General features: G+C 44.5%; 1 protein-coding gene across 6 annotated transcripts in view; it reads left to right on the top strand.

Annotated features, from left to right (window-relative positions):
- Window positions 1-25135, top strand: part of LOC137378421 (short transient receptor potential channel 4-associated protein-like) — a 151731-nt gene that overhangs the window by 70693 nt on the left and 55903 nt on the right. For all 6 annotated transcript variants that reach the window (XR_010976598.1, XR_010976597.1, XM_068048750.1 and 3 more), the window contains 6 exons: window positions 848-906; window positions 1750-1851; window positions 2922-3005; window positions 3964-4054; window positions 14758-14898; window positions 23879-23990. Coding sequence is in view for 4 of the 6 variants with exons in the window: in XM_068048750.1 (XP_067904851.1) it covers window positions 848-906; window positions 1750-1851; window positions 2922-3005; window positions 3964-4054; window positions 14758-14898; window positions 23879-23990 (589 nt within the window). In the remaining 2 variants the exon portion in view is untranslated. The remainder of the gene's footprint in view (window positions 1-847; window positions 907-1749; window positions 1852-2921; window positions 3006-3963; window positions 4055-14757; window positions 14899-23878; window positions 23991-25135) is intronic.

Raw genomic sequence — 25135 nt, 5'->3', positions numbered from 1 at the left:
CCCTCTGGGTGAAAAAATGTTTTCCTCATCTTCCCTCTACTCTTTCTACCAATCACTTTAAACCTATGCCCCCTCATCACTAACCTCTCTACTAAGGTAAATAGGCCCTTCACCTCCACTCTATCCAGGCCCCTCAAAATTTTGTACATTTCAGTCAGATCTCCCCTCTGCCTTCTCTGTTCCAAAGAAAACAACCCCAGCCTAGCCAATCTTTTCTCATAGCTGCATTTTTCCAGTCCTGGCAACATTCACGTAAATCTCCTCTGTACCCTCTCTAGTGCAATTACATCCTTTCTCAAACACAGTTCTCAAATTGTGGCCTAACCGATTATTTATACAGTTGAATGTTGGAGCAGGCTTGAGGGGCTGAGTAGCCTAGTCCTGCTCCTAATTCGTAAGTTCATACCACCACCTGCAAGTACCCCTCCAAGTCGCACTCCATCCTGACTTGGAACTATATTGCTGTTCTTTCACTGTTGCTGGGTCAAAATCCTGGAATTCCCTCCCTAACAGCACTGTGGATGTACCTACAATACATGGACTGCAGTGGTTCAAAAAGGCGGGTCACCACTCCCTTCTTGAGCAATTAGGGCTGGGCAACAAATGCTGGTCTTGCCAGTGGTGCTCATTTCCCATTAATGACTTAAAAAAAATTGTTGCAGCAAGTGTCCCCTTTCCCTAATGTATTAGTTATTCATAGTGACATCTGCTCTCCTGGTCACACCTCTGCATTTTCTTAAGGACCTGGACATACTCAGTCCTAATTGTGCAATTGCTAAAATTTTTGTACTGTAAGTGTTTTTGTTTCAGCAGCTCTCTACCTAATATTTGTGCCATTCCTCCACAGGAGATTTCTCTGAAAATCCAATTCCTGAGGTTGCTTCAGAGCTTCAGTGATCACCATGAGTGAGTATTTAGAAACAGACATTTCAGGCATCATTGTCTGCTGGCACCTGTAATCACTTACAGCGGGTCACTGCAGTGTCTAAAATTGGATTGCTTTGAAAATGTAAAGCAGCTGAAGGTTATGGAAGGAAAACAAAATTGGCCAATGCAGCCCCAGTTTGTATTCTCTAACTACCCAGGTGCATCGACAGAGCCCACAGCAATTTGCCACTGGAAAATGCACCAAGTACATCACCTTTCAGAATTGATTTTGATTTGATTAGTAATAAGATTGTTTCACAAGAGCACAGTGACACGAGGATTGTATGAAAGACTTGCATATAAGATGTGAGATTTTCATAACTGGAACTTTCAAAGTTTATGGACGGGATAGAAAACAGTGCTTGCATACTGATTCAAAAATATTATTGTATATTTGTTTAATGCTAACGGTGCTTTTCAAGACTGTTGGTGTATTTGGTCCAGGCTCTATCTGTTTGAATTTGGTTCTAACAGTTTAAAATATGAAACATTTATTTTCCCATTACCACGTTCTTGAGTTATATTTTATCAACTCCCTCTTCTGTGCTGTTGTCTCAGGAGAGCGCTCACACTGAATATTTTTGATTTTTTTCCGATCAACCAATTCTGTGGCCTGTCTGAACATTAAACCCAAATTTTAGGGTGAAGGTAGTGGAGCACATTAAAGGACCCAGTCCCGTGGATGAGCTCAGATTTCTGACTTCATGGCTTTTTGCACTAGCACCGGTCACATCTTGTGATAGATTAGACAAAAAATCTGTGCAGTTTGATTGCTGAAGGTTTCTTCCTTTCATGTGACCACTATTGTTTTTGGGTTTTCAGGAATAGGTATCTATTATTGAACAGCCAGGAGCTGAATGAACTTAGTGTAATCTCGCTCAAAGCTAACATTCCTGAGGTAGAAGCAGTTGTGAACACCGACAGGTAAACTAAATGTTAACTTGCTATGTATGTGAAGATTAACCATCATGGTGCTTAAAGCAGGAAGGCACATCCATTCATGCTACCATAACTCTGATTCTGTGGAGCAATGTGTTATGATTTTAAACTAAGCAAATCAATCCAGCAAACTGCTCTGTCCAGGATGGTGTCTAGCTTACTGAGGATTGTGGCTGCGCTATCTAGGCAAGTGACAAGAATTCTGTCAAACTCCTTAGTTGAGCCTTTTATAGATGACAGAGAGGATCTTTGGGTCAGGAGGTAAACTTGCTCTGGTCGCTGTGGTGTTGGTATGGCTAGTTCCATTCCACTTCTGATCAGAAGATTCTGCTTCCCCAGATATTGATTTTGAGACTCTTGGCAATGATGGTGCCATTAAAAGTCATGGGAAGATGAGGTTTTGTTCAAGGTGGTCAGTACTCCTGTTATCTGGCATGTTTGTACTGTCAGTCTAAGCCTGGGTTTTATCCATATCTTTCTGTAGGCTGTGTGTGGGCTGCCTCTTTATCAGAGGAGCTGTGAATAGAGGGTGGGGGAAGACAATTTTGCTAACAATTGGTGGGGGTTGGGGGGGAAGGTGGAAGGAGGGGAGAAAAGTGTGCCAGTATCAAAAAGATGTGGAAACAGTGACCATTCTATGTTGGGAATTGGTGGGGTGGTTGGTCACGGTGATTGTTATATCCGCTTGTGGACATTTGATCAGTTACTGAGCAACCCACAAAAATAGTCAGCACGCTCCTGGTTTGAATCCTATGTCACGCATGTTTTGGAGCTGGTCCAACTCATTATTAAACTTGCTGTTTTTTAACATTCTATGATGTGTGTGGAATCATAATGTGGTAAATGTAAGTGTTAAATGCTGATTGGATACTCTGCTAAACTGGGATTAAGGTTTATTTGGTGCAGGAATGGGAGCTTTACTCCAAACCTCTGACCTTGCAACATTTATGCAATTGTGGGGAATATGTTTCTAACCTCAATTGATAAAGTAAAATTGTACTTAAAAGCTGATTATTAGTGGGCAGTAAGTATGAATCATATTTCTGTTTTCCTAGAACCCTGATCTGTGATGGGAAGAAAGGACTTCTAACGAGGTTATTACAGGTGATGAAGAAAGAACCTGCAGAATCCTCTTTCAGGTAGACCCCCTGCATGTTCCTATCACTACCCCCCACCCACAACCATCGTTTTTCAGAAATTGTTGCGAATTTGTAATGACCCCTTCCCTTTCCCAGTGATCATAAAGGACATCTATTAAAATCCCTTCTAGCATCTACCCAATAATGGATGAAAGGCTGATAGGCCTGTAGTTCCCTGTCTCTGATTTGTCCATTTTGTTGGAAAATAAGAAGTGTATGAGTTAGCTTCCAGTCTTATGAGTCTATGCCTGACTCTATTCAACTGTTCAGGAAACAGGCAAAGGGCTCACAGAGCACCAATTCCATCACTTTAATCACCCTTGGATGGATATCCAGATTCGAGAGCCTTATCAATTTTGAGCTTTCTTAATCTTTCCAGGATGTCATTAGTAAATATTTTAATAATGCTTAATACTGAGCACCACCCTCCACATCTGAACGTAAGCTACAAGAGTATACACTGATGCAAAATAAATTTTAAAAAATTGAGTGGGCTTAAACCTTAGTGTGATATGAAGTGCTCATACATAATCAACATATAAAGTACCAATCTTTAATTCAGTTTCAAATTTAGTATGTGGTTAAGGGTGGATTTGGATTGGAGAATCGTGGCTGGTTTTAGAATGTGCATTAAGGAACTGACCAGCTCATGTAATGGCCGAGAGTTCATGCACTGAATGCTTGAGTCATGCAGACTGAAAGTCATGGCTTCAATCCTCATTTTGATGAGTTAGTTTATTGTAGCTGGGGCGATAGTCCTTGGATTGGAACCAGCAGTGGTACTCTGCAATTATTTAACCTGCTGTTAAAGGGCGTATGTGAATAATGGTTACATGGACTAGTAATGACAGGGCATGTAGTGTCTATGAAACCATACCCAGTGGTTAATCCACTTTCAGGAAGGGGAAGGTATAGAATTGGTAAGGAATGAATATTTCTTGTCTCCCATTCCTGGCAGATTCTGGCAGGCAAGAGCAGTTGAGAGTTTTTTACGAGGAGTGACTTCTTATGCTGACCAGATGTTCCTTTTGAAACGTGGCCTGCTGGAGGTAAGGGCGTGATTAATCACAGAGAAACATTGTGTAAATGGTCAAGCTAGCCAGCTATTCGTGGAGGGTGAAAATTTCCTATATGCTCCAGTTTGTTTGCAAGATGTGACCACTTTGACTCGACAAATGTTCTATTCCTTCACTGTAACTGGAAATAGGTTTGGAATTTGCCTGTCCTCTGTACATTAATGTCACTGGCTATTAGGGGTGATGTTGCTGGGTGCGGGGGTGTGTAGGGGTGTTGCTGCACAGTGCAGTGGGGAGGGGAAGGGGTGTTTCTGTGGGGCATGGTGGGGATGGATGTTGCTGCAGAGCATGGCGCCCTGGGGCGAGTATTGCCACTGGGCGCAGTATGCTGCAACAGGGGTAATTAAAGCTGAAGACTTCACTCCTGTCCTGCAGAAGCGTGTACGTCTGCTGCTGACTGGGTAGCCAAGCAGCTCCCTATGGTGTGGAAATGCTTGTTGCTCTTGAGGGGCAGAAAGATCAGCAGACACTGGGAGGACAAACATTTGAAATATTAAAAATAAATGTATAACAGATTTATTTTGCTGACTTTTGAGGATGTTAACGCAGTGTAATAGAGTAATTTTCCAACTTTAGCAAGCAATACCAGTGTTGGGCACTCTTGGGTAGAGTGCACACTTTATGCATGGTAAAGCTCGCAAGAACACAAGGTTTAGGAGCAGGAGTAGGTCATTCAGCCCTTCACCATTTGATAAGATCATGGCTGATCTGATTGTGGCCTCAACTCCACTTTCGTGCCTGTCCCCCATAACCCTTGATTGCCTTGTCGATCAAAAATCTGTCCAACTTGGCCTTGAATATATTCAATGACCAAGCCTCCACTGTTGTCTGGGGAAGAGATTTCTTCAGACTGATAACCCTCTGGAAGAAAAAGTTTCTCTTCATCTCAGTCTTAAACAGGAAACCCTGTTATGACCGAGGTGAGAGGAGTGCACTGTCTTTTCTAGTCCCACTTGTCCACCAGTCACAACCTATATTTTTTAAATGTTTACCCAGTTACAAATACAATCATGTACTTTACTTTTTATCCCTGAACAAAATACACTAACGAGGTTTATTTAACAAACAACAAAATTATCAGTTTATTATAAAAACAAGACTTATCCAGTAATGAAGCAAAGCATTAACACAGAGATTGAAATATGAACAAAGAACAGTACAGGCCATTCGGCCCTCCAAGCCTGCGCCGATCTTGATGCCTGCCTAAACTAACACCTTCTGCACTTCCGGGGCCCATATCCCTCTATTCCCTTCCTATTCATGTATTTGTCAAGATGTCTCTTAAACGTCGCTATCGTATCTGCTTCCACCACCTCCCCTGGCAGCAAGTTCCAGGCACTCACCACCCTCTGTGTAAAAAAACTTGCCTCGCACATCCCCTCTAAACTTTGCCCCTCGCACCTTAAACCTATGTCCCCTAGTAACTGACTCTTCCACCCTGGGAAAAAGCTTCTGACTATCCACTCTGTCCATGCTGCTCATAACTTTGTAAACCTCTATCATGTCGCCCCTCCACCTCCGTCGTTCCAGTGAAAACAATCCAAGTTTTTCCAACCTCTCCTCATAGCTAATGCCCTCCAGACCAGGCAACATCCTGGTAAACCTCCTCTGTACCCTCTCCAAAGCCTCCACGTCCAGAGGCGACCAGAATTGCACGCAATATTCTAAGTGTGGCCGAACTAAGGTTCTGTACAGCTGCAACATGACTTACCAATTTTTATACTCTATGCCCCGACCGATGAAGGCAAGCATGCCGTATGCCTTCTTGACTACCTTATCCACCTGCATTGCCACTTTCAGTGACCTGTGGACCTGTACACCCAGATCTCTCTGCCTGTCAATACTCCTAAGGGTTCTGCCATTTACTGTATACCTCCCACCTGCATTCGACCTTCCAAAATGCATTACCTCACATTTGTCCGGATTAAACTCCATCTGCCATTTCTCCGCCCAAGTCTCCAACCGATCTATATCCTGCTGTATCCTCTGACAATTCTCATCATTATCCACAACTCCACCAACCTTTGTGTCGTCCGCAAACTTACTAATCAGACCAGCTACAATTTCCTCCAAATCATTTATATATACTACAAACAGCAAAGGTCCCAGCACTGATCCCCGCGGAACACCACTAGTCACATCCCTCCATTCAGAAAAACACCCATCCACTGCTACCCTCTGTCTTCTATGACAGAGCCAGTTCTGTATCCATCTTGCCAGCTGAAAGTTCCTCTTTTAAATCCCCCACACACAATCTCACATACACATTGAAAAGAATAGAAATTCTCTCTGCAAAGCTCTTTTTTTAAAAAAAAGAGAATTTTTGGCCAAATAGTTGCTAATTCTTGAAGAGAAAAAAAGATATGGAAAGATGCCAGTTGTCCCTTTTGGTCTGGCGACTGCAGAGCACTAGATGGGTCACTAGGATCTTTTCTGGAGCAGTTCTTTTTGGGCGGCGTCGAGAATTAATCTGGCAGGTTTTTTTCCAATTTCTCAGGAGAAATGTGACATCAAGAGTTTCGGTATCACACTGAATATGCAGGGTTTGTTCAGCGACAGGAGAAAAGATAAGTTGGGTGTTTTTTTCCTTGGCAGGCTGATGACTTCAATTCTCTAAAAAAAACAGTTCACACCCCAACTGAACGGAAAACAATATCCAAACCCCAAACAGAAAGTCAGCCTCCTGACCTCCATAAACCTTGACATGTGGCTTCTCTGTAAACATAGAACATAGAAAGGTACAGCACAGTACAGGCCCTTCGGCCCACGATATTGTGCTGAACCTTTAACCTACTCTAAGATCAAACTACCTACATACCCTTCATTCTACTATCATCCATGCACCTATCCAAGAGTCGCTTAAATGTCCCTAATGTATCTGCTTCTACTACCACCTCTGGCAGTGCATTCCACGCACCCACCACTCTGTGTAAAGAACCTACCTCTGACATCTCCCCGAAACCTTCCTCCAATCACCTTAAAATTATGCCCCCTGGTGATGGCCCTTTCCGCCCTGGGAAAAAGTCTCTAGCTATCCACTCTATCTATGCCTCTCATCATCTTGTACCCCTCTATCAAGTCACCTCTCATCCTTCTTCACTCCAATGAGAAAAGCCCTAGCTCCCTCAACCTTTCCTTGTAAGACATGCCCTCCAGTCCAGGCAGCATCCTGGTAAATCTCCTCTGCACCCTCTCTAAAGCTTCCACATCCTTCCTATAATGAGGCGACCAGAACTGAACACAATATTCCAAGTGTGGTCTAACCAGGGCTTTATAGAGCTGCAGCATAACCTCGCGGCTCTTAAACTCAATCCCCCTGTTAATGAAAGCCAACACACCATACGCCTTCCTAACAACCCTATCAACTTGGGTGGCAACTTTGAGCAATCTATGGACACGGACCCCAAGATCCCTCTGTTCCTCCACACTACCAAGAATCCTGTCTTTAAGCCAGTATTCTGCATTCAAATTCGACCTTCCAAAATGAATCACTTCACACTTTTCCAGGTTGAACTCCATCTGCCACTTCTCAGCCCAGCTCTGCATCCTGTCAATGTCCCGTTGCAACCTACAACAGCCTTCCACACTATCCACAACTCCAGCAACCTTTGTGGCATCGACAAACTTACTAACCCAGCCTTCCACTTCCTCATCCAAGTCATTTATAAAAATCACAAAGAGCAGAAGTCCCAGAACAGATCCCTGCGGAACACCACTGGTCACCGAGCTCCAGGCTGAATAATTACCATCTACTACCACCCTCTGTCTTCTATGGGCCAGCCAATTCTGTATCCAGACAGCCAACTTTCCCTGTATCCCATGCCTCCTTACTTTCTGAATGAGCCTACCATGGGGAACCTTATCAAACGCCTTGCTAATATACAATATACACCACATCCACTGCTCTTCCTTCATCAACGTGTTCTGTCACATCTTCAAAGAATTCTATAAGGCCTTGTGAGGCATGACTTGCCCCTCACAAAGCCATGCTGACTGTCTCTAATCAAACTATGCTTTTCCAAATAATCATAAATCCTGTCTCTCAAAATCCTCTCCAATAATTTGCCCACTACCGATATAAGACTGACTGGTCTATAATTCCCAGGGTTATCCCTAATCCCTTTCTTGAACAAGGGAATAACATTTGCCACCCTCCAATCATCTGGTACTACTCCAGTGGACAGTGAGGACGCAATGATCATCGCCAAAGGCGCGGCATTCTCTTCCCTCGCTTCCCTTGGGTATATCCCGTCTGGCCCCGGGGACTTATCTGTCCTCATGTCTTTCAAAATTTCCAGCACATCCTGCCTCTTAACATCAACCTGTTCGAGCATATCAGCCTGTTCCACGCTGTCCTCACAAACGTCCAGGTCGCTCTCACTAGTGAATACTGAAGCAAAGTATTCATTTAGGACCTCCCCTACCTCCTCTGACTCCAGGCACAAGTTCCCTCCACTATCCCTGATCGGCCCTACCCTCACTCTGGCCATCCTCTTGTTCCTCACATAAGTGTAGAACGCCTTGGGATTTTCCTTAATCCTACCCGCCAAGACTTTTTCATGTCCCCTTCTAGCTCTCCTAAGTCCATTCTTCAGTTCCTTCCTGGCTACCTTGTAACCCTCTGGAGCCCTGTCTGATCCTTGTTTCCTCAACCTTAAGTAAGCTTCCTTCTTCCTCTTGACTAGCTGTTCCACATCTCTTGTCTTCCAAGGTTCCTTCACCCTACCATCCCTTCCTTGCCTCATCGGGACAAACCTATCCAGCAGTCGCAGCAAGTGCTCCCTAAACAACCTCCACATTTCTGTCGTGCATTTCCCTGAGAACATCTGTTCCCAGTTTATGCTCCCCAGTTCCTGCCTAATAGTATTGTAATTCCCCCTCCCCCAATTAAATATTTTCCCATCCCGTCTGCTCCTGTCCCTCTCCATGACTCTAGTAAAGGTCAGGGAGTTGTGATCACTATCACCGAAATGCTCTCCCACCGAGATCTGCCACCTGGCCTGGTTCGTTGCCAAGCACCAAGTCCAACATAGTCTCCCCTCTCGTCGGCCTATCTACATATTGAGTCAGGAAACCTTCCTGGACACACCTGACAAAAACTGCTCCATCCAAACTATTTGCACTAAGGAGGTTCCAATCAATATTAGGGAAGTTGAAGTCACCCATGACAACAACCCTGTTACTTCTGCACCTTTCCAAAATCTGCCTCCCAATCTGTTCTTCCGTGTCTCTGTTGCTATTGGGGGGTCTATAGAAAACTCCCAATAAAGTGACTGCTCCTTTCCTGTTTCTGACTTCCACCTATAATGACTCAGTAGACAAACCCTCCTCGACGACCTCCCTTTCTGCAGCTGTGATACTATCCCTGATTAGCAATGCCACTCCCCCACCTCTTTTACCTCCCTCCCTATTCCTTTTGAAACATCTAAACCCCGGAACATCCAACATCCATTCCTGCCCCTGTGATATCCAAGTCTCCGTAATGGCCACAACATCATAGCTCGAAGTACTGATCCATGCTCTAAGTTCATCACCCTTATTCCAGACACTTCTTGCGTTAAAATAGACACACTTCAACCCATCATACTGGCTGCAACTTTGCCCTGTCAACTGTCTAACCTTCCTCACAGACTCTCTGCACTCTGTATCTTCCTCTTCAACAGCTAATCCATCCACTGATCCGCAGCTCCGGTTCCCATCCTCCTGCCAAACTAGTTTAAACCCTCCCGAAGAGCTGAAGCAAACCTCCCGCCCAGGATATTGGTACCCCTCCAGTTCAGATGCAACCTGTCCTTGTACAGGTCCCACCTTCCCCAGAATGTATCCCAATGATCCACATATCTGAAGCCCTCCCTCCTACACCAACTCTGTAGCCACGTGTTCAGCTGCACTCACTCTCTGTTTCTAGCCTCACTAGCATGTGGCACCGGTATCAATCCTGAGATTACTATTCTGCTCGTCCTGCCTTTTAGCTTCCAACCTAACTCCCTATATTCGCTTTTCAGGTCCTCATCCCTTTTCCTAGCTATGTCATTGGTACCGATGTGTACCACGACTTCTGGCTGCTCCCCTCCCCCTTAAGTATCCTGTAGACTCGATCTGAGACATCCCTGACCCTGGCACCCGGGAGGCAACATACCATCTGGGAGTCTCGTTCGTGACCACAGAATCTCCTGTCTGTTCCTCTAACCATTGAATCTCCTATCACTATCGCTCTCCTATTCTCCCCACTTCCCTTCTGAGCCACAGAGCCAGGCTCAGTGCCAGAGACCTGGCCGCTGTGGCTTTCCCCTGGTAGGTCCCCCCCCCCCCCCCCCCCCCAACCGTATCCAAAACGGTATAATTATTGAGGGGAACGACCACAGGGGATCCCTGCACTGTGCGCCTATTCCCTTTCCCTCCCCTGACGGTCACCCAGCTACCTTTATCCTGCAACTTAGGTGTCACTACTTCCCTATAGCTGCTCTCTATCCCCCCCTCAGCCTCCTGAATGATCCGAAGTTCATCCAGCTCCAGTTCCCTAACGCGGTCTGTGAGGAGCTGGAGTTGGGTGCACTTCTCACAGGTGAAGTCAGCATGGACACTAGTGGTGACCCTTACCTCCCACATCCTGCAAGAGGAGCATGCAACTGCCCTAGCTTCCATCCCCTCTGCTCTAAATTGACAACAGAGATTTAAAAAAAAATAAAGGAAAACCTTACTTACCAAACCCTCCACACAAGAGTCCTTTTTTTTTGGTTAGAGGAGGAGGATGGGTGGGAGACACTACACGTGTAGTGTTTCGGGTTTAGCCACTCCCCAAATATATAAGTTCACTTACCCAGCAGTCCCTGTGTCCGCATCCGCCAAATCGCGAGGTAAGTACTTTATAGTGAAACTTACCTTCCCGGCTGCCCCCTGGCTCGCACTCACCGCTACCGCTGATCAAAAATCTCCCCTTAGCATCCTTGAAAGGTGATAAATCACCAGGGCCAGATGAAATGTCCCCTAGACTGTGAAAAGAAGCAAGAGAGGAAATAGCACAAGGTCTGTGACCGTCATTTTCTAGTCCTCACTGGATAGAGGTGTGGTACCGGAGGATTGGAGAAATGCTAACGTTGTACCTCAGTTTAAAAAGGGAGCGAAGGATAGAATGAATAATTACAGGCCAGTCAGTCTAACCTCAGTAGTAGGAAAATTATTGGAATCTATTTCGAGAGATGGGATAAATTGTCACTTAGAAAGGCACAGGTTAATCAAGGATAGTCAGCATGGATTTGTTAAGAGAAGATCTTGGTTGACCAACTTGATCGAATTGTTTGAAGAAGTAGCAAGGAAGATAGATGAGGGTAGAGCAGTTGATGTGGTCTGCATGGATTTCAGCAAGGCTTTTGACAAGATCCCACATGGCTGACTGGTTAAAAAAAAAAAATCCCATGGGATCCAGGAAAATGCAGCAAGGTGGATACAAAATTGGCTCAGTGGCAGGAAACACAGGGTAATTGTTGGGTGTTATTGCGACTGGAGGGCTGTTTCCAGTGGTGTTCTGCAGGGCTCTATACTGGATCCCCTGCTTTTTGTGGTGTATATTAATGATTTGGACGTAAATGTAGGGGGCATGATCAAGAAGTTTGCAGACGACACCAAGATTGGCCGTGTGGTAGATAGCGAGGAGGATAGCAGTAGGCTGCAGGAAGATATTGATGGTCTGGTCAGATGGGTGGAAAAGTGGCAAATGGAAGTCAACCCAGAGAAGTGTGAGGTGATGCATTTGGCAAGGTCAAACAAGGCAAAGGAATACACGATAAATGGGAAAATACTGAGTGTAGAGGAGTGAGGGACCTTGGAGTGAATGTCCACAGATCCCTGAAGGTAGCAGGACTGGTCGATAAGGTGGTTAAGAAGGCATGTGGAATCCAAACCTTTATTAGCCGAGGTATAGAATACAAGAGCAGGGAGGTTATGCTGGAATAAGAACAAGAAATGCTGGAATCACTCAGCAGGTCTGGCAGCATCTGTGGAAAGAGAAGCAGAGTTAACGTTTCGGGTCAGTGACCCTTCATCGGAACTGGCCGATGAACTTCATCCAGTTCCGATGAAGGGTCACTGACCCGAAACGTTAACTCTGCTTCTCTTTCCACAGATGCTGCCAGACCTGCTGAGTGATTCCAGCATTTCTTGTTCTTATTTCAGATTTCCAGCATCCGCAGTATTTTGCTTTTATTTTAGAGGTTATGCTGGAACTGTATATCTCATTGGTTAGGCCACAACTTGAGTACTATGTGCAGTTCTGGTCACCTCATTACAGAAAGGATGTAATTGCACTAGAGAGGGTACAGAGGAGATCCAGGAGGATGTTGCTCGGATTGGAAAAATGCAGCTATGAGCAAAGATTGGGTAGGCTGGGGTTGTTCTCCTTGGAACAGAGAAGACTGAAGGGAGATCAGATTGAAATGTACAACATTTTGAGGGGCCTGGATAGAGTGGAGATGAAGGGTTTCTTCACCTTAGCAGAGAGGTCAGTGACGAGGGGCATAGGTTTAAAGTGATTGGTAGAAAAATTAGAGAGGAGATGAGGATAAACTTTTTCACCCAGAGGGTGGTGGGGGCCTGGAAGTCATTGCCTGAAAGGGTCGTTGAGGCAGAGACCCTCAAATCATTCAAAAGGAGTCTGGATATGTACCTCAAGTGCTGTAATGTGCAGGGCTACGGACCAAATGCTGGAAGGTGGGATTAGAATAGGTGGATAATTTTTCGGCCAGCACAGACACGATGGGCCAAGTGGCCTCTTTCTGTGCCTTAAACTTTCTATGATTCTTGCTATGAGTTTAGTCCAAGGTTCCTGTTTTTTATTTATGTTCAGGCAGGTGACGTCCAGTAATGGTTGTTTTTAGCACTCCTTGCTTCTTTCAGTAATTGTTTTCACAGTCAAGTGTCCTTCCAATGACCCCAGTGGAAAAAAAACAAAGTCCAACATTTCTTCAGACTTCCAAATAAATCAATTTCCACAATTTTAAAATGAGTCCTTAAAAACATTAAAAAAAAATAGAAGCATTCTCATAACCCCCAATTTTTAAACTCTGTTCCCTTCACCCTGTCAAGTCCCTTCAGGAACTTGTGTTTCAATACGATCACCGCCATTCTTCTTAATTCCAATGGGTATAAGCCCAACGTGCTCAACCTTTCCTCACAAGATAAGAGCTTTGTCCCCGGAATTAGTTACCTGTACCTTCTCTGAACTGTTAATGCAATTATATCCTTCCTTAAGTAAGGAGACCAAAACTGTACACAGTACTCAGATGTGGTCTCACTAAGGCCCTGTACAGCTGTAGCAACACTTCCCTACTTTATACTCTATTCCCCTTGCAATAAAAGCCAACTTTCCATTTACCTTCCCAATCGCTTGCTATATCTGCAAACTAACTTTTTGTGATTCCTGTACTTGGGAGCCCAGATCACTCCGTACCAGTGAGTTTTTCAGTTTCTTTCCATTCAAATAATATACTGCCTTTTTTGTTACTGCCAAAGTGGACAACCTCATTTTCCCAAGCTATACTCCCATCTGCCAAATTTTTGCCCACTCAACTTATCTAAATCCATTTGTAGACTTTGTCCTCTTGACAACTTACTTTCCTACTTATCTTTGTGTCATCAAATTTAGCAACCATACATTCGGTCCCTCGGTCCCTTCATCCAAGTCATTGATATAGATTGTAAATAGTTGAGACCCCAGCACTGAGCCCTGTGGTTCTCCACTAGTAACGGCTTGCCAACCCGAAAATGACACCTTTATCCCTACTCTCTGCTTCCTGTTAGCTAACCAATCCTCTATTCACACTAATATGTTACCGCCTACACCATGAGCTCTTATTTTGAGCAGTAACTTTTGATGTGGCACCTTATCAAATGCCTTTTGGAAATCCAAGTACACCACATCTACATTTCTCTGTGATCCTGTCCTATCAACACCTTCCCTTTTGTTATCTCTTGCCCCAGCCCCGCTTTATTTGCTTAAAACCTATTACATTTCTAACCTTTGCCAGTTCTGATGAAAGGTCACTAACTTGAAATGTTAACTCTGCTTCTCTCTCCATAGATGCTGTCAGACCTGCTGAGTATTCCCAGCATTTCTTGTTTATACACCACATCTACAGGTTCCCCTTTATCCACTTTGTTTGTGCCTTCCTCAAAGAACTCTAATAAATTAGTCAAACATGATTCCCTTTCACACTACCCTTTTCCCCTGTGCCTTATTCCCAAACTCGGTCCTGTCAGTAGCCACTGCTTGCACTAGACATCCTTGTGGCCTCAGCAGTAAGATGCTGACTTGTGCAACACATGTGGCTGGAACAGGGTTAAAGTGACATCATCCCAGTTCACATGGGACAGGCCCTTATAGTGAGCCAAATGGAGGAGACCTTCACATCATAGAATTCATGTCCCAGAGGTGAAAGGGCAATGTCTAACCAGAATAGAATTTACATTTATTTTTTAAAATTCAATGCAGATGAACTCTTTGGAACCTAAAGTAAAGTTGGGCAATACAAAAAAAAAACTTTGTTGGGGTAAATGCTGGAAAAATTGTGAAATTGTTCAAGGTGCAGCAAGATTTGGAATAACAGTTTGATTACCAGCAGGGCTATCAGAGGGAAATGCCTCTTTAAAAAAAGTTAAAGTCTTGTGTGTTTTTTTTTTAGCACATTCTGTTCTGCATTATTGACAGCGAGTGTAAATCGAGGGATGTGTTGCAGAGTTATTTTGACCTTTTGGGTGAGCTGATGAAATTCAACATTGATGCCTTCAAGAGGTTTAATAAGTATGTAAACACAGAAGAGAAGGTGAGTACAGTGAACTGTGTAGCTTAATCTACGAATTAGCATCTACCTGATTGACATTTACTAGTATGCAAGTATTCTGTTTTAATAGGGATTTTGAAAGTTGCTTATATTTCATCCATCAGTAAAAGTGACCGCAAAGCTATCTTGGTTATTTTAAAAAACCAACTAGTTTGCTGGTGGCTTTTAGAGAAGAAACGCTGTTGTGTTTACCCAGTCTGGGCCTATTTGTGGCACCAGTGTGCTTGGCTCTGAATGACCATCTGATTTGGCCTACCAAGCCACCTAGTTGGAACACTGGTCAATAACTTCTCACAGCAATAAATGCCAGGCTAGCCAGCACTGTCCACATCCCTACAATGATTTTTAAAAATATCGTTGAAGTTGGCTTGATGACTGAATGGACTTCCACAGTTAGGCTTTGCCAAGCCCTAGTTTCTGGTTCTCTGGTGTATGCAGCTAAAAATGCTGCACATGCTCCTCAGTGTCTCCACCTCATCTCATTCTCTTCTCACCCGCCCACCCACCCAGCAACATATGTGGCTGGAAAAGGCATTCACATTTCTGTGGCAGTAAACGCGACTCCATGATGGTGTGTTGCCTCCCTGGTGCCAAGGTCACAGATGTCACAGAGGGGCCGCAGGACGTCCTTCTGGAGGAGGGTGAACAGCCAGAGGTTGTGGTCCACATTGGTATCAATGACATAGGTAGGAAGAGGGATGAGGTCCTGAAAGCAGATTTTAGGGAGTTAGGAAGGAAATTAAAAAGCAGGACCTCCAAAGCAGTAATCTCAGGATTACTCCTAGTGCCACGTGCTAGTGAGCATAGGGATAGGAGGGTTGATCGACTGAACACCTAGCTGAAGAATTGGTATAGGAGGGAGGGCATCAGATTTACGAGATATTGGGACCGGTTATGGGGCAGGTGGGACCTGTACAAGATGGACTGGTTAACAGGACGGGAAATAATATTCTCGCAGGGAGATTTGCTAGTGCTTTTGGTGAGAGTTTAAACTAGTTGTCGGGGATAGGAACCTGAGGGGTAGCTCAAATTGGAAGGAAGTAAAGCTGGTAACAGGAGGTAGAAAAGTAGCAAGTGACATTAGAAGGCAGGCAAAACTAAGGCGAGCATCAACTAGGCTTAGAATGCAGAATGTCAAGACGACAAGTTTGAGGGCACTCTACCTGAATGCATGCAGCATTTGTAACAAGGTAGATGATTTAAAGGCCCAAATAGAGGTAAATGGGTATGATCTAATTGCCATAACGGAAACGTGGTTGCAGGGTGACCAAAACTGGAAACTGAATATTCAAGGATATTCGAAATTTAGGAAGGAGAGGAAAAAAGGAAAAGGAGGTTGCGATGATAATAAGGGATGGGATCAGTACATTTATAAGGAAGGATCTCCAATTGGAAGAACAAAATGTGGAGTTTATTTGGGTGGAGCTAAGAAATAGCAAGGGGCAGCAAACATTGGTAGGAGTTTATAGGCCACCGAACAGTAGAGGTCGTGTGGGGCATGGTATTAATCAGAAGATTAGAGAAGCATGTGGCATGGGTAATACAGTAATCATGGGTGACTCCAATCTGCATTTAGATTGGGTAAACCCAATGAGCAGTAATGTAGAGGATAAGTTTTTGGAGTGTGTTTGGGATGGTTTTCTAGAGCGGTATGTTGAGGAACCGACTAGAGAACAGGCTATTTTAAATCTAGTATTATGTAAAGAGAAAGGGCTAATTAATCTTGTTGTAAAAGAACCTTTAGGGATGAGTGAGCATAATATGATAGAATTTTACATTATGCTTGAAAGTGAGTTAGATCAATCTGAAGCCAGGGTGTTAAATTTGAACAAAGGAAATTACAAAGGTGTGAGGGGCAAATTGGCTGAGGTGGATTGGGAAAATACAGTAAAAGGTATGATAGTGCTTTGGCAATGGATAGTCTTTAAAGAAATATTACATAGTTTACAGAAACTATACATTCCTTCAAGGCTCAAAAACCTCAAAAGTAAAGACAGTCAACCATGGATAGCAAAGAAAGTTAAGGATTGTTCAAGATTAAAAGAAAAGGCCTATATAGTTACCAGAAATAGTAGTAAACCTGAGGATTGGGAGGATTTTAGAATACAGCAAAGGAGGACCAAGAAACTAATAAAGGGAGAATAGAATATGAATGTAAGCTAGCAAAAAATATAAAAATGGACTGTAAAAGCTTCTATAGGTACGTAAAAAGGAAATGTTTGGCAAAGACAAAGGTGGATTCATTACAAGCAGAGTCAGGAGAATTTATAATGAGGAATAGAGAAATAGCAGAGAAGCTAAATGATTACTTTGTGTCTGCTTCACTGAGGAAGGTACAAGAAATCTGTCAGAATTAGAGATCCAAGGGACTAGGAAGAATGAGGAATTGAAGGAAATTAGTATTAGTAAGCAGGCTGTATTGGAGAAATTAATGGGGCTGAAGGTTGATGAGTTCCCAGAACCCGATAATCTACATCCCAGAGTGTTGAATGTGGTAGCTATGGAGATAGTGGATGCATTGGTGATCATCTGATCCACTCCTCCATTGCCCCCACCACCTCATCCCCTTCCCACGGCATCTTCCCCTGCAATCTCAGGAGGTGTAACACCTGCCCATTTACCTCCTCTCTTCTCACTATCTCAGGCCCCAAACACTCCTTTCAGATGAAGCAGCGATTTATTTGTACTTCTTTCAATGTAGTATACTGTATTCGCTGCTCACAATGTGGTCTCCTCTACATTGGGGAGGCCAAACGCAGACTGGGTGACCGCTTTGCTGAATACCTCCGCTCAATCCGCAAGCAGGACCCCGAGCTTCCGGCTGCTTGCCATTTCAACACTTCCCCCTGCTCTTATGCTCACATCTCTGTTCTGGGATTGCTGCAGTGTTCCAGTGAACATCAATGCAAGCTTGAGGAACAGCATCTCATTTACCGATTAGGCACACCACAGCCTGCCGGACTGAACATTGAGTTCAATAATTTCAGAGCATGACGGGGCCCCCATTTTACTTTTACTTTTAGTTATTTTTTTCTTTTTCCTTTTTTTTTTTGTGTTTTATTTCATCTTAGTTTGTTCAGTTTGCTTACCCACTGTTTTTTCATGTTTGTACCTGTGGCTGTTCAATTTTCAGTCCGTTAACACCCTTTCTGTACTAATGCTTTGTCTTTCAGCACACCATTAACATAGCTTTGCTCCATGACCTTCTGGTCAGCTATTCTGTGACCTTGTCCTATCTACACCTCCTTTTTTATCTCTTGCCCCACCCCCACTTTACTTGCTTCTAACCTTTTTCATTTCTAATATCTGCCAGTTCTGAAGAAGGGTCACTGACCTGAAACGTTAACTCTGCTTCTCTCTCCACAGATGCTGCCAGACCGGCTGAGTTTTTCCAGATTTCATGTTTTTAATTCAGATTTCCAGCATCCGCAGTATTTTGCTTTTAATTGAGATAGTTGATGTATTGATTTCAATTTTCCAGAATTCCCTAGATTTGGGGAAGGTTTCATTAGATTGGAAAATAGCGAATATAACTCCTTTATTCAAAAAGGGAGGGAGACAGAAAGCAGGAAACTGCAGGCCAGTTAGCTTAACACCTGTCTTAGGAAAAATGCTGGAAGCTGTTATTAAGGAAGTTGAAGCAAGGCACAGAAAAATTTAAGGTAATCAGGCAGAGTCAACATGGTTTTGTGGAAGAGAAATCATGTCTAACGAATTTAGGGAAGTTATTTGGAGAAGTAACATTTGCTGTGGTTAAAGGGGAACCGGTGGATGTACTGTACTTAGATTTCCAGAAGGCATTTGATAAGGTGCCACATCAAAGGTTATTGTGGAAAATAAAAGCTCATGGTGTAGGGGGAGCCATATTGGCATGGGGAACAGGAAACAAAGGCCGAAGGGCCTGTTTCTGTGCTGTATAACGCTATGACTGTAGCATTTAAGAAGTATTTAGATGAGCACTTGAAATGCCATAGCATACAAGGCTACGGGCCAAGTGCTGGAAAGTGAGATTAGAATAGATAGGCTTGATGGCTGGCGTGGACACGGTGGGCCGAAGAGCCTGTTTCTGTGCTGTATAACTCTATCTGCCAAAATTCTACAGATTCTGGAGCAGTTCCTGCAGATTGGAAGGTAGCGAATGTCACCGCATTATTTAAGAAGGGAGGGGGAGAGATAACAGGGAATTACAGACCTGTTAGCCTTACATCAGTCATTGGGAAAATGTTACAATCTATTCTAAAGGATGTGATAAATGGTCACTTGGATAATAATCTGACTGGGCACAGCCAACATGGATTTATGAATGGGAAATTATGTTTGACGAACCTGTTGGAGTTTTTTGAGCATGTTACGAACGTAATTGATAAAGTTGAATCGATGGACACGTTATACTTGGATTTTCAGAAGGCTTTTGATAAAGTCCCCCAAAGGAGGTTGGTTAGCAAAATTAAATCACATGGGATAGGAGGTAATATACTGGCATGGATTAAGGATTGGTTAACAGGCAGAAAACAGAGAGTAGGAATAAATGGGTCATTCTCGCGTTGGTAGGCTGTGACTAGTGGGGTACCGCAGGGATCAGTGCTTGGGCCCCAGCTGTTCACAATATATATCAATGATTTGATGTGAGGTCCAAATGTAATATTTCCAAGTTCGCGGAAGACACAAACGAGGTGGGAATGTGTGTTGTGTGGAAGATGCCAAGCGGCTTCAAGGGGATTTGGACAGACTTAGTGAGTGGGCAAGAACGTGGCAGATGGAATATAATGTGGAAAAATGTGAGGTTATCCACTTTGTTAGGAGGAACAGATGCACAGAGTATTTCTTAAATGATAGATTAGAAAGGGTAGATGTACAAAAGGACCTGGGTGTCCTAGTCAATAAGTCACTGAAAGCTAAGATGCTGATGCAACAAGCAACTAAAAAGGCTCATGATATGTTAGCCTTCATCGCAAGAGAATTTGAGTGTAGGAGTAGTGAAGTCTTGCTTCAATTGTATAGAACCTTGGTTAAACCACACTTGGAGTACTGTGTGCAGTTTTGGTCCCCTTACCTTAGGAAGGATATTATTTCCATAGAGGGAGTGCAACGAAGGTTCATCAGACTTGTTCCTGGGATGGCAGGACTGTCCTATGAAGAGAGATTGGGGAAACTGGGCCTGTATTCTCTAGAGTTTCGAAGAATGAGAAGTGATCTCATTGAAACCTGCAAAATATGTAAAGGGATAGACAGGGTAGATGCAGGTAAGATGTTTCCCCTGGTTGGGGAGTCTAGAACCAGAGGTCACAATTTCAAAATAATGGGGAAGCCATTTAGGACAGAGATGAGGAGAAATTTATTCACTCAAAGGATTGTGAATCTTTGGAATTCTTTACCCCAGCAGCCTGTGGAAGCTCAGTCATTGAGTATGTTTAAAGCAAAGATTGACAGATTTCTAAATACCAATGACATAAGGGGTATAGTGTGGGGAAAAGATATTGAATTGGATGATCAGCCATGATCGTATTGAATGGCGGGGCAGCTCGATGGGCTGAATGGCCCACTTCTGCTCCTATGTACACCCCCACCCAACACCCCACGCTTCCATGGTTGGGGTTTTGTGGCCTCAGATCAAAATGAGAAATTAACCTCTGGCCGGGGATATTTCCTGTGTTTCGACCCAACAGTGCTGCATACAGGGACTGCTGGTTAGGCCCCTGTATTCAAAAGTTGGTGGAGGGACGAGAGCGGTGTGGCAGCAAAGACCCGTGCTGTCACTCTCCAAGCACATACCCCATAAGATGGGAACTCATTTTTTAACAAATTCTTAAATGAAAGCAAAATACTGCAGATGCTGGAAATTGAAATAAAAACAAGAAAGTGCTGGAAATACTCAGGTCTGGCAGCATCTGTGGAGAGAGAAGCAGAGTTAACGTTTCAGGTCAGTGACCCTTCTTCGGAACTGGCAATTATTAGAAATGTCAAAGGTTATAAGCAAGTAAACCAGGGATGGGGCCAGAGTTAACAAAGGCGAAAGTGTAGATTGGACAAGGCCACAGAATAGCTGACCGGAAGGTCATGGAGCAAAGGCAAACAATATGTTAATGGTGTGTTGAAAGACAAAACATTAGTACAGATATGGTGTTAACGGACTGAAGATTGAACAGCAGCAAGCACAAACATGAAAAAAACAGTGGGTAAGCAAACTGAACAAACTAAGATGAAATGAAATAAACATACAAAAAAAAATGTAAAAAAGAAAAAATGACTAAAAATAAAAGTAAAATGGGGGGCCCGTCATGCTCTGAAATTATTGAACTCAATGTTCAATCCGGCAGGCTGTAGTGTGCCTAATCGATAAATGAAATGCTGTTCCTCGAGCTTGCTTTGATGTTCACTGGAACACTGCAGCAAGCCCAGGATAGAGATGTGGGCATGAGAGCAGGGTGGAGTGTTGAAATGGCAAGCAACCGGAAGCTCGGGGTCCTGCTTGCGGACTGAGCGGAGGTGTTCCGCAAAGCGGTCACACAGTCTGCGTTTGGTTTCCCCAATGCAGAGGAGACCACATTGTGAGCAGCGAATACAGTATATTACATTGAAAAAAGTACAAGTAAGTCGCTGCTTCACCTGAAAGGAGTGTTTGGGGCCTGGGATAGTGAGGAGAGAGGAGGTAAATGGGCAGGTATTACACCTCCTGCGATTGCAGGGGAAGATGCCGTGGGAAGGGGACGAGGTGGTGGGGGTAATGGAGCAGTGGACCAGGGTGTCGTGGAGGGAACGATCCCTTCGGAATGCTGACGGGAAGGGAGGGGAAGATGCGACTGGTAGTGGCATCACACTGGAGGTGGCGGAAATGGCGGAGGATGATCCTTTGGATATGGAGGCTGATGGGGTGGAAAGTGAGGACAAGGGGAACCCTGTCACGGTTTTGGGAGGGAGGGGAAGGGTGAGGGTCGAGGTGCAGGAAATGGGCCGGACACGGCTGAGGGCCCTGTCAACAACAGTGGGGGGGGAATCCTCGGTTGAGGAAAAAGGAAGACATATCAGAAGCGCTGTCATGGAAGGTAGCATCATCAGAGCAGATGCGTCGGAGACGGAGAAACTGGGAGAATGGAATGGAGTCCTTACAGGAGGTAGGGTGTGAAGAAGTGTAGTCAAGGTAGCTGTGGGAGTCGGTGGGCTTATAATGGATATTAGTAGACAACCTATCCCCAGAAATGGAGACAGAGAAGTCAGGGAAGGGAAGTGTCAGAGATTGGACCATGTAAAGGTGAGAGAAGGGTGGCAATTGGAAGGAAAGTTGGTAAAGTTTTCCAGTTCGGGGCGGAAGCAGGAAACAGCACCAATACAGTCATCAATGTACCGGAAAAAGAGTTGGGGGAGGGGTCCTGAGTAGGACTGGAACAAAGAATGCTCGACATATCCCACAAAAAGACAGGCAAAACTAGGACCCATGTGGGTACCCATAGCAACACCTTTTACTTGAAGGAAGTGAGTGGAATTGAAGGAGAAGTTGTTCAATGTGAGAACAAGTTCAGTCAGGCGGAGGAGGGTGGTGGTGGATAGGGACTGGTTGGGCCTCTGTTCAAGGAAGAAGTGGAGAGCACTCAAACCGTCCTGATGGGGGACGGAGATGCAAAGAGATTGGACGTCCATAGTGAAGAGGAGGCAGTTAGGGCCAGGAAACTGGAAATTGTCAAAATGACATAGGGTGTCAGAAGAGTCACGGATGCAGGTGGGAAGAGACTGGATCAGCGGTGAAAAGATAGAGACAAGATGGGAAGAAATAAGTTCAGTGGGGCAGGAGCAGGCTGACTCAATGGGTCAAAAGTTCTTGCCATGTTTCGGATTGCTCGGAGGCTGTTGCTCCATGGCCAAACACAACTGATTCTTGAGGGACTTCCTTTATTTATTTAGAGATACAGCACTGAAACAGGCCCTTCGGCCCACTGAGTCTGCCAACCAACAGCCACCCATTAATACTAACCCTACGCTACCCCCATATTTCCTACCACATCCCCACCATTCTCCTACCACCTACCTACAACTAGGGGCAATTTACAATGGCCAATTTACCTATCAACCTGCAAGTCTTTTGGAGGTGGGAGGAAACCGGAGCAGCCGGCGGAAACCCACGCAGACACAGGGAGAACTTGCAAACTCCGCACAGGCAGTTCCCAGAATCGAACCCGGGTCGCTGGAGCTGTGAGGCCATGGTGCTAACCACTGCGCCACTGTGCCGCCCTAATGGAAGGCAGCAAATAACTCCAAGAGCAGCAAAAATGCCAGGGGAAGGGGGAGCAACAATGCTGAGGGAAGGAGGGGCATGGGGCACAACAGTCGGGGGAGGAGCAGGGGGAGCAATGGTGCCAGGGGATGGAGAGAGGAGGGGAGGCACACTGTCAGGGGAAACAATGCAGCGAGGGCAGGGCTTTTTCTAGGGTGAGAAGTTGTTCCACTTCTGACTGTTCTCAATCAGAAAGCCATGGTTCTTAAGTCCTGAACCTGAACTTGTTTGTTGATTTTGGAATCTTGTAAGCAAAATCTCCATACTTCATTTTGTAGTTTGTACTTGTACGACCCCGTCTGTAAACTTAGTATTGCAACTTAATATTACAAAGCTTGAGCAAGAATATTAAAGAATGTGAAAAGTAGGCACGAGAGTGGGTGACTTGTAAGAATAACCCGGCCCTATGTGGGCGAAAAGCCTGTTCCAATGCTGGAACATTTAGTGATTTTTAGAGAAAGTGTTGCAACCAAGTTGAAGTGCTGAAAACTGAGGACTCCACTTTTCATCATGAATGGAAGTAACAAACTGGTGAACAGCTGGGCCATGACAGCCTCAGTGAGCTGTTGAGAAAGTCAAGACATTCCCCCTACTGGGGCCAGAAATATTTTAATCTATTTCCAGCTTAGTATCGTGTTTTCAAATTTAATAGTATTCACCAAAATGTAGGAAATCATGACAGTCTGTCTTATTCAGTTTCAGATATTTTTGAATCAGATCAACAGTTCTTTAGTGGATTCTAACATGCTGGTTCGCTGCATTGTGTTGTCCTTGGACCGATTTGAGAGCCAAACAGATGCTGTAAAAGGTATAATGAAAGTGAAATTGCCCTTTTACAAACAATGGAGAAGTTCAAGTAAACAGTTCATTTTTTCTCTTTCTGCCCTCAACAGACGTGTGGCAGAGTGTATAAATATTTCAATATTCTACAAATCTGAAGACACAGATTTTTATTAAGTTTATTGTGAGAAATGACATCCAGTTTAGCATCGCACAGGTCAGGATTAGTATGTCGATGCAGCTAGATCTGGACGACATCCAGGCTTGGGCTGATAAGTGGCAAGTAACATTCGTGCCACACAAACACCAGGCAATGACCATCTCAAACAAGAGAGAATGTAACCATCTTCCCTTGATGTTCAATGGTATTACCATCACTGAATCCCCTTCTATCAACATCCTGGGGGTTACAGTTGACCAGAAACTGAACTGGACCAGTCACACAAATGCTGTGGCTACAAGAGCAGGTCTGAGTAACTCGCCTCCTGACTCCCCAATGCCTATCCATTATCTACAAGGCACAAGTCAGGAGTGTGATGGTCTACTCTCCACTTGCCTGGATGGGTGCAGCTCCAACAACACTCAAGAAGCTCGACGCCATCCAGGACAAAGCAGCCCACTTGAATGGCACCCCATCTACCACCTTCAACATTCACTTCCTCCACCACCGATGCACAGTGGCAGTAGTGTGTATCGCACACAAAGAAATCACAATGCCAAAGGGCTCAAGGGATGTGGGGAGAAAGCGGGAACAGGGTACTGAATTAGACGATCAGCCATGATCTTTTTCTATGTTTCCATGCATCTATAAGATGCACTATAACAACTCACCAAGGCTCATTTGAAAGGACCTTCCAAACCTGTGACCTCTACCACCTAGAAGGACAAGGGCAGCAGATACATGAGAATGCCACCACATGCAATTTCCCCTCCAAGCCACACACCATCCTGATTTGGAACTATATCACCATTCCTTCACTGTTGTTCGGGGTCAAAATTCTGGAACTGCCTTCCTAACAGCACTGTTGGTGTACCTACACCCCAAGGACTGCAGCAGTTCAAGAACACAGCTCATTACCACCTTCTCAAGGGCAATTAGCGATGGGCAATAAATGCTGGCCTAGCCAGCGACGTCCACACCCTACGAACAAATAAAAAAGTCTCGGTGAGAGT

Source organism: Heterodontus francisci, chromosome 16 (genome assembly GCF_036365525.1).
Source record: "Heterodontus francisci isolate sHetFra1 chromosome 16, sHetFra1.hap1, whole genome shotgun sequence".
Lineage (NCBI taxonomy): Eukaryota > Metazoa > Chordata > Chondrichthyes > Heterodontiformes > Heterodontidae > Heterodontus > Heterodontus francisci.
The sequence above is the reverse complement of the archived record's forward strand: the minus strand, read 5'-3'. Positions and strand labels throughout refer to the sequence as shown.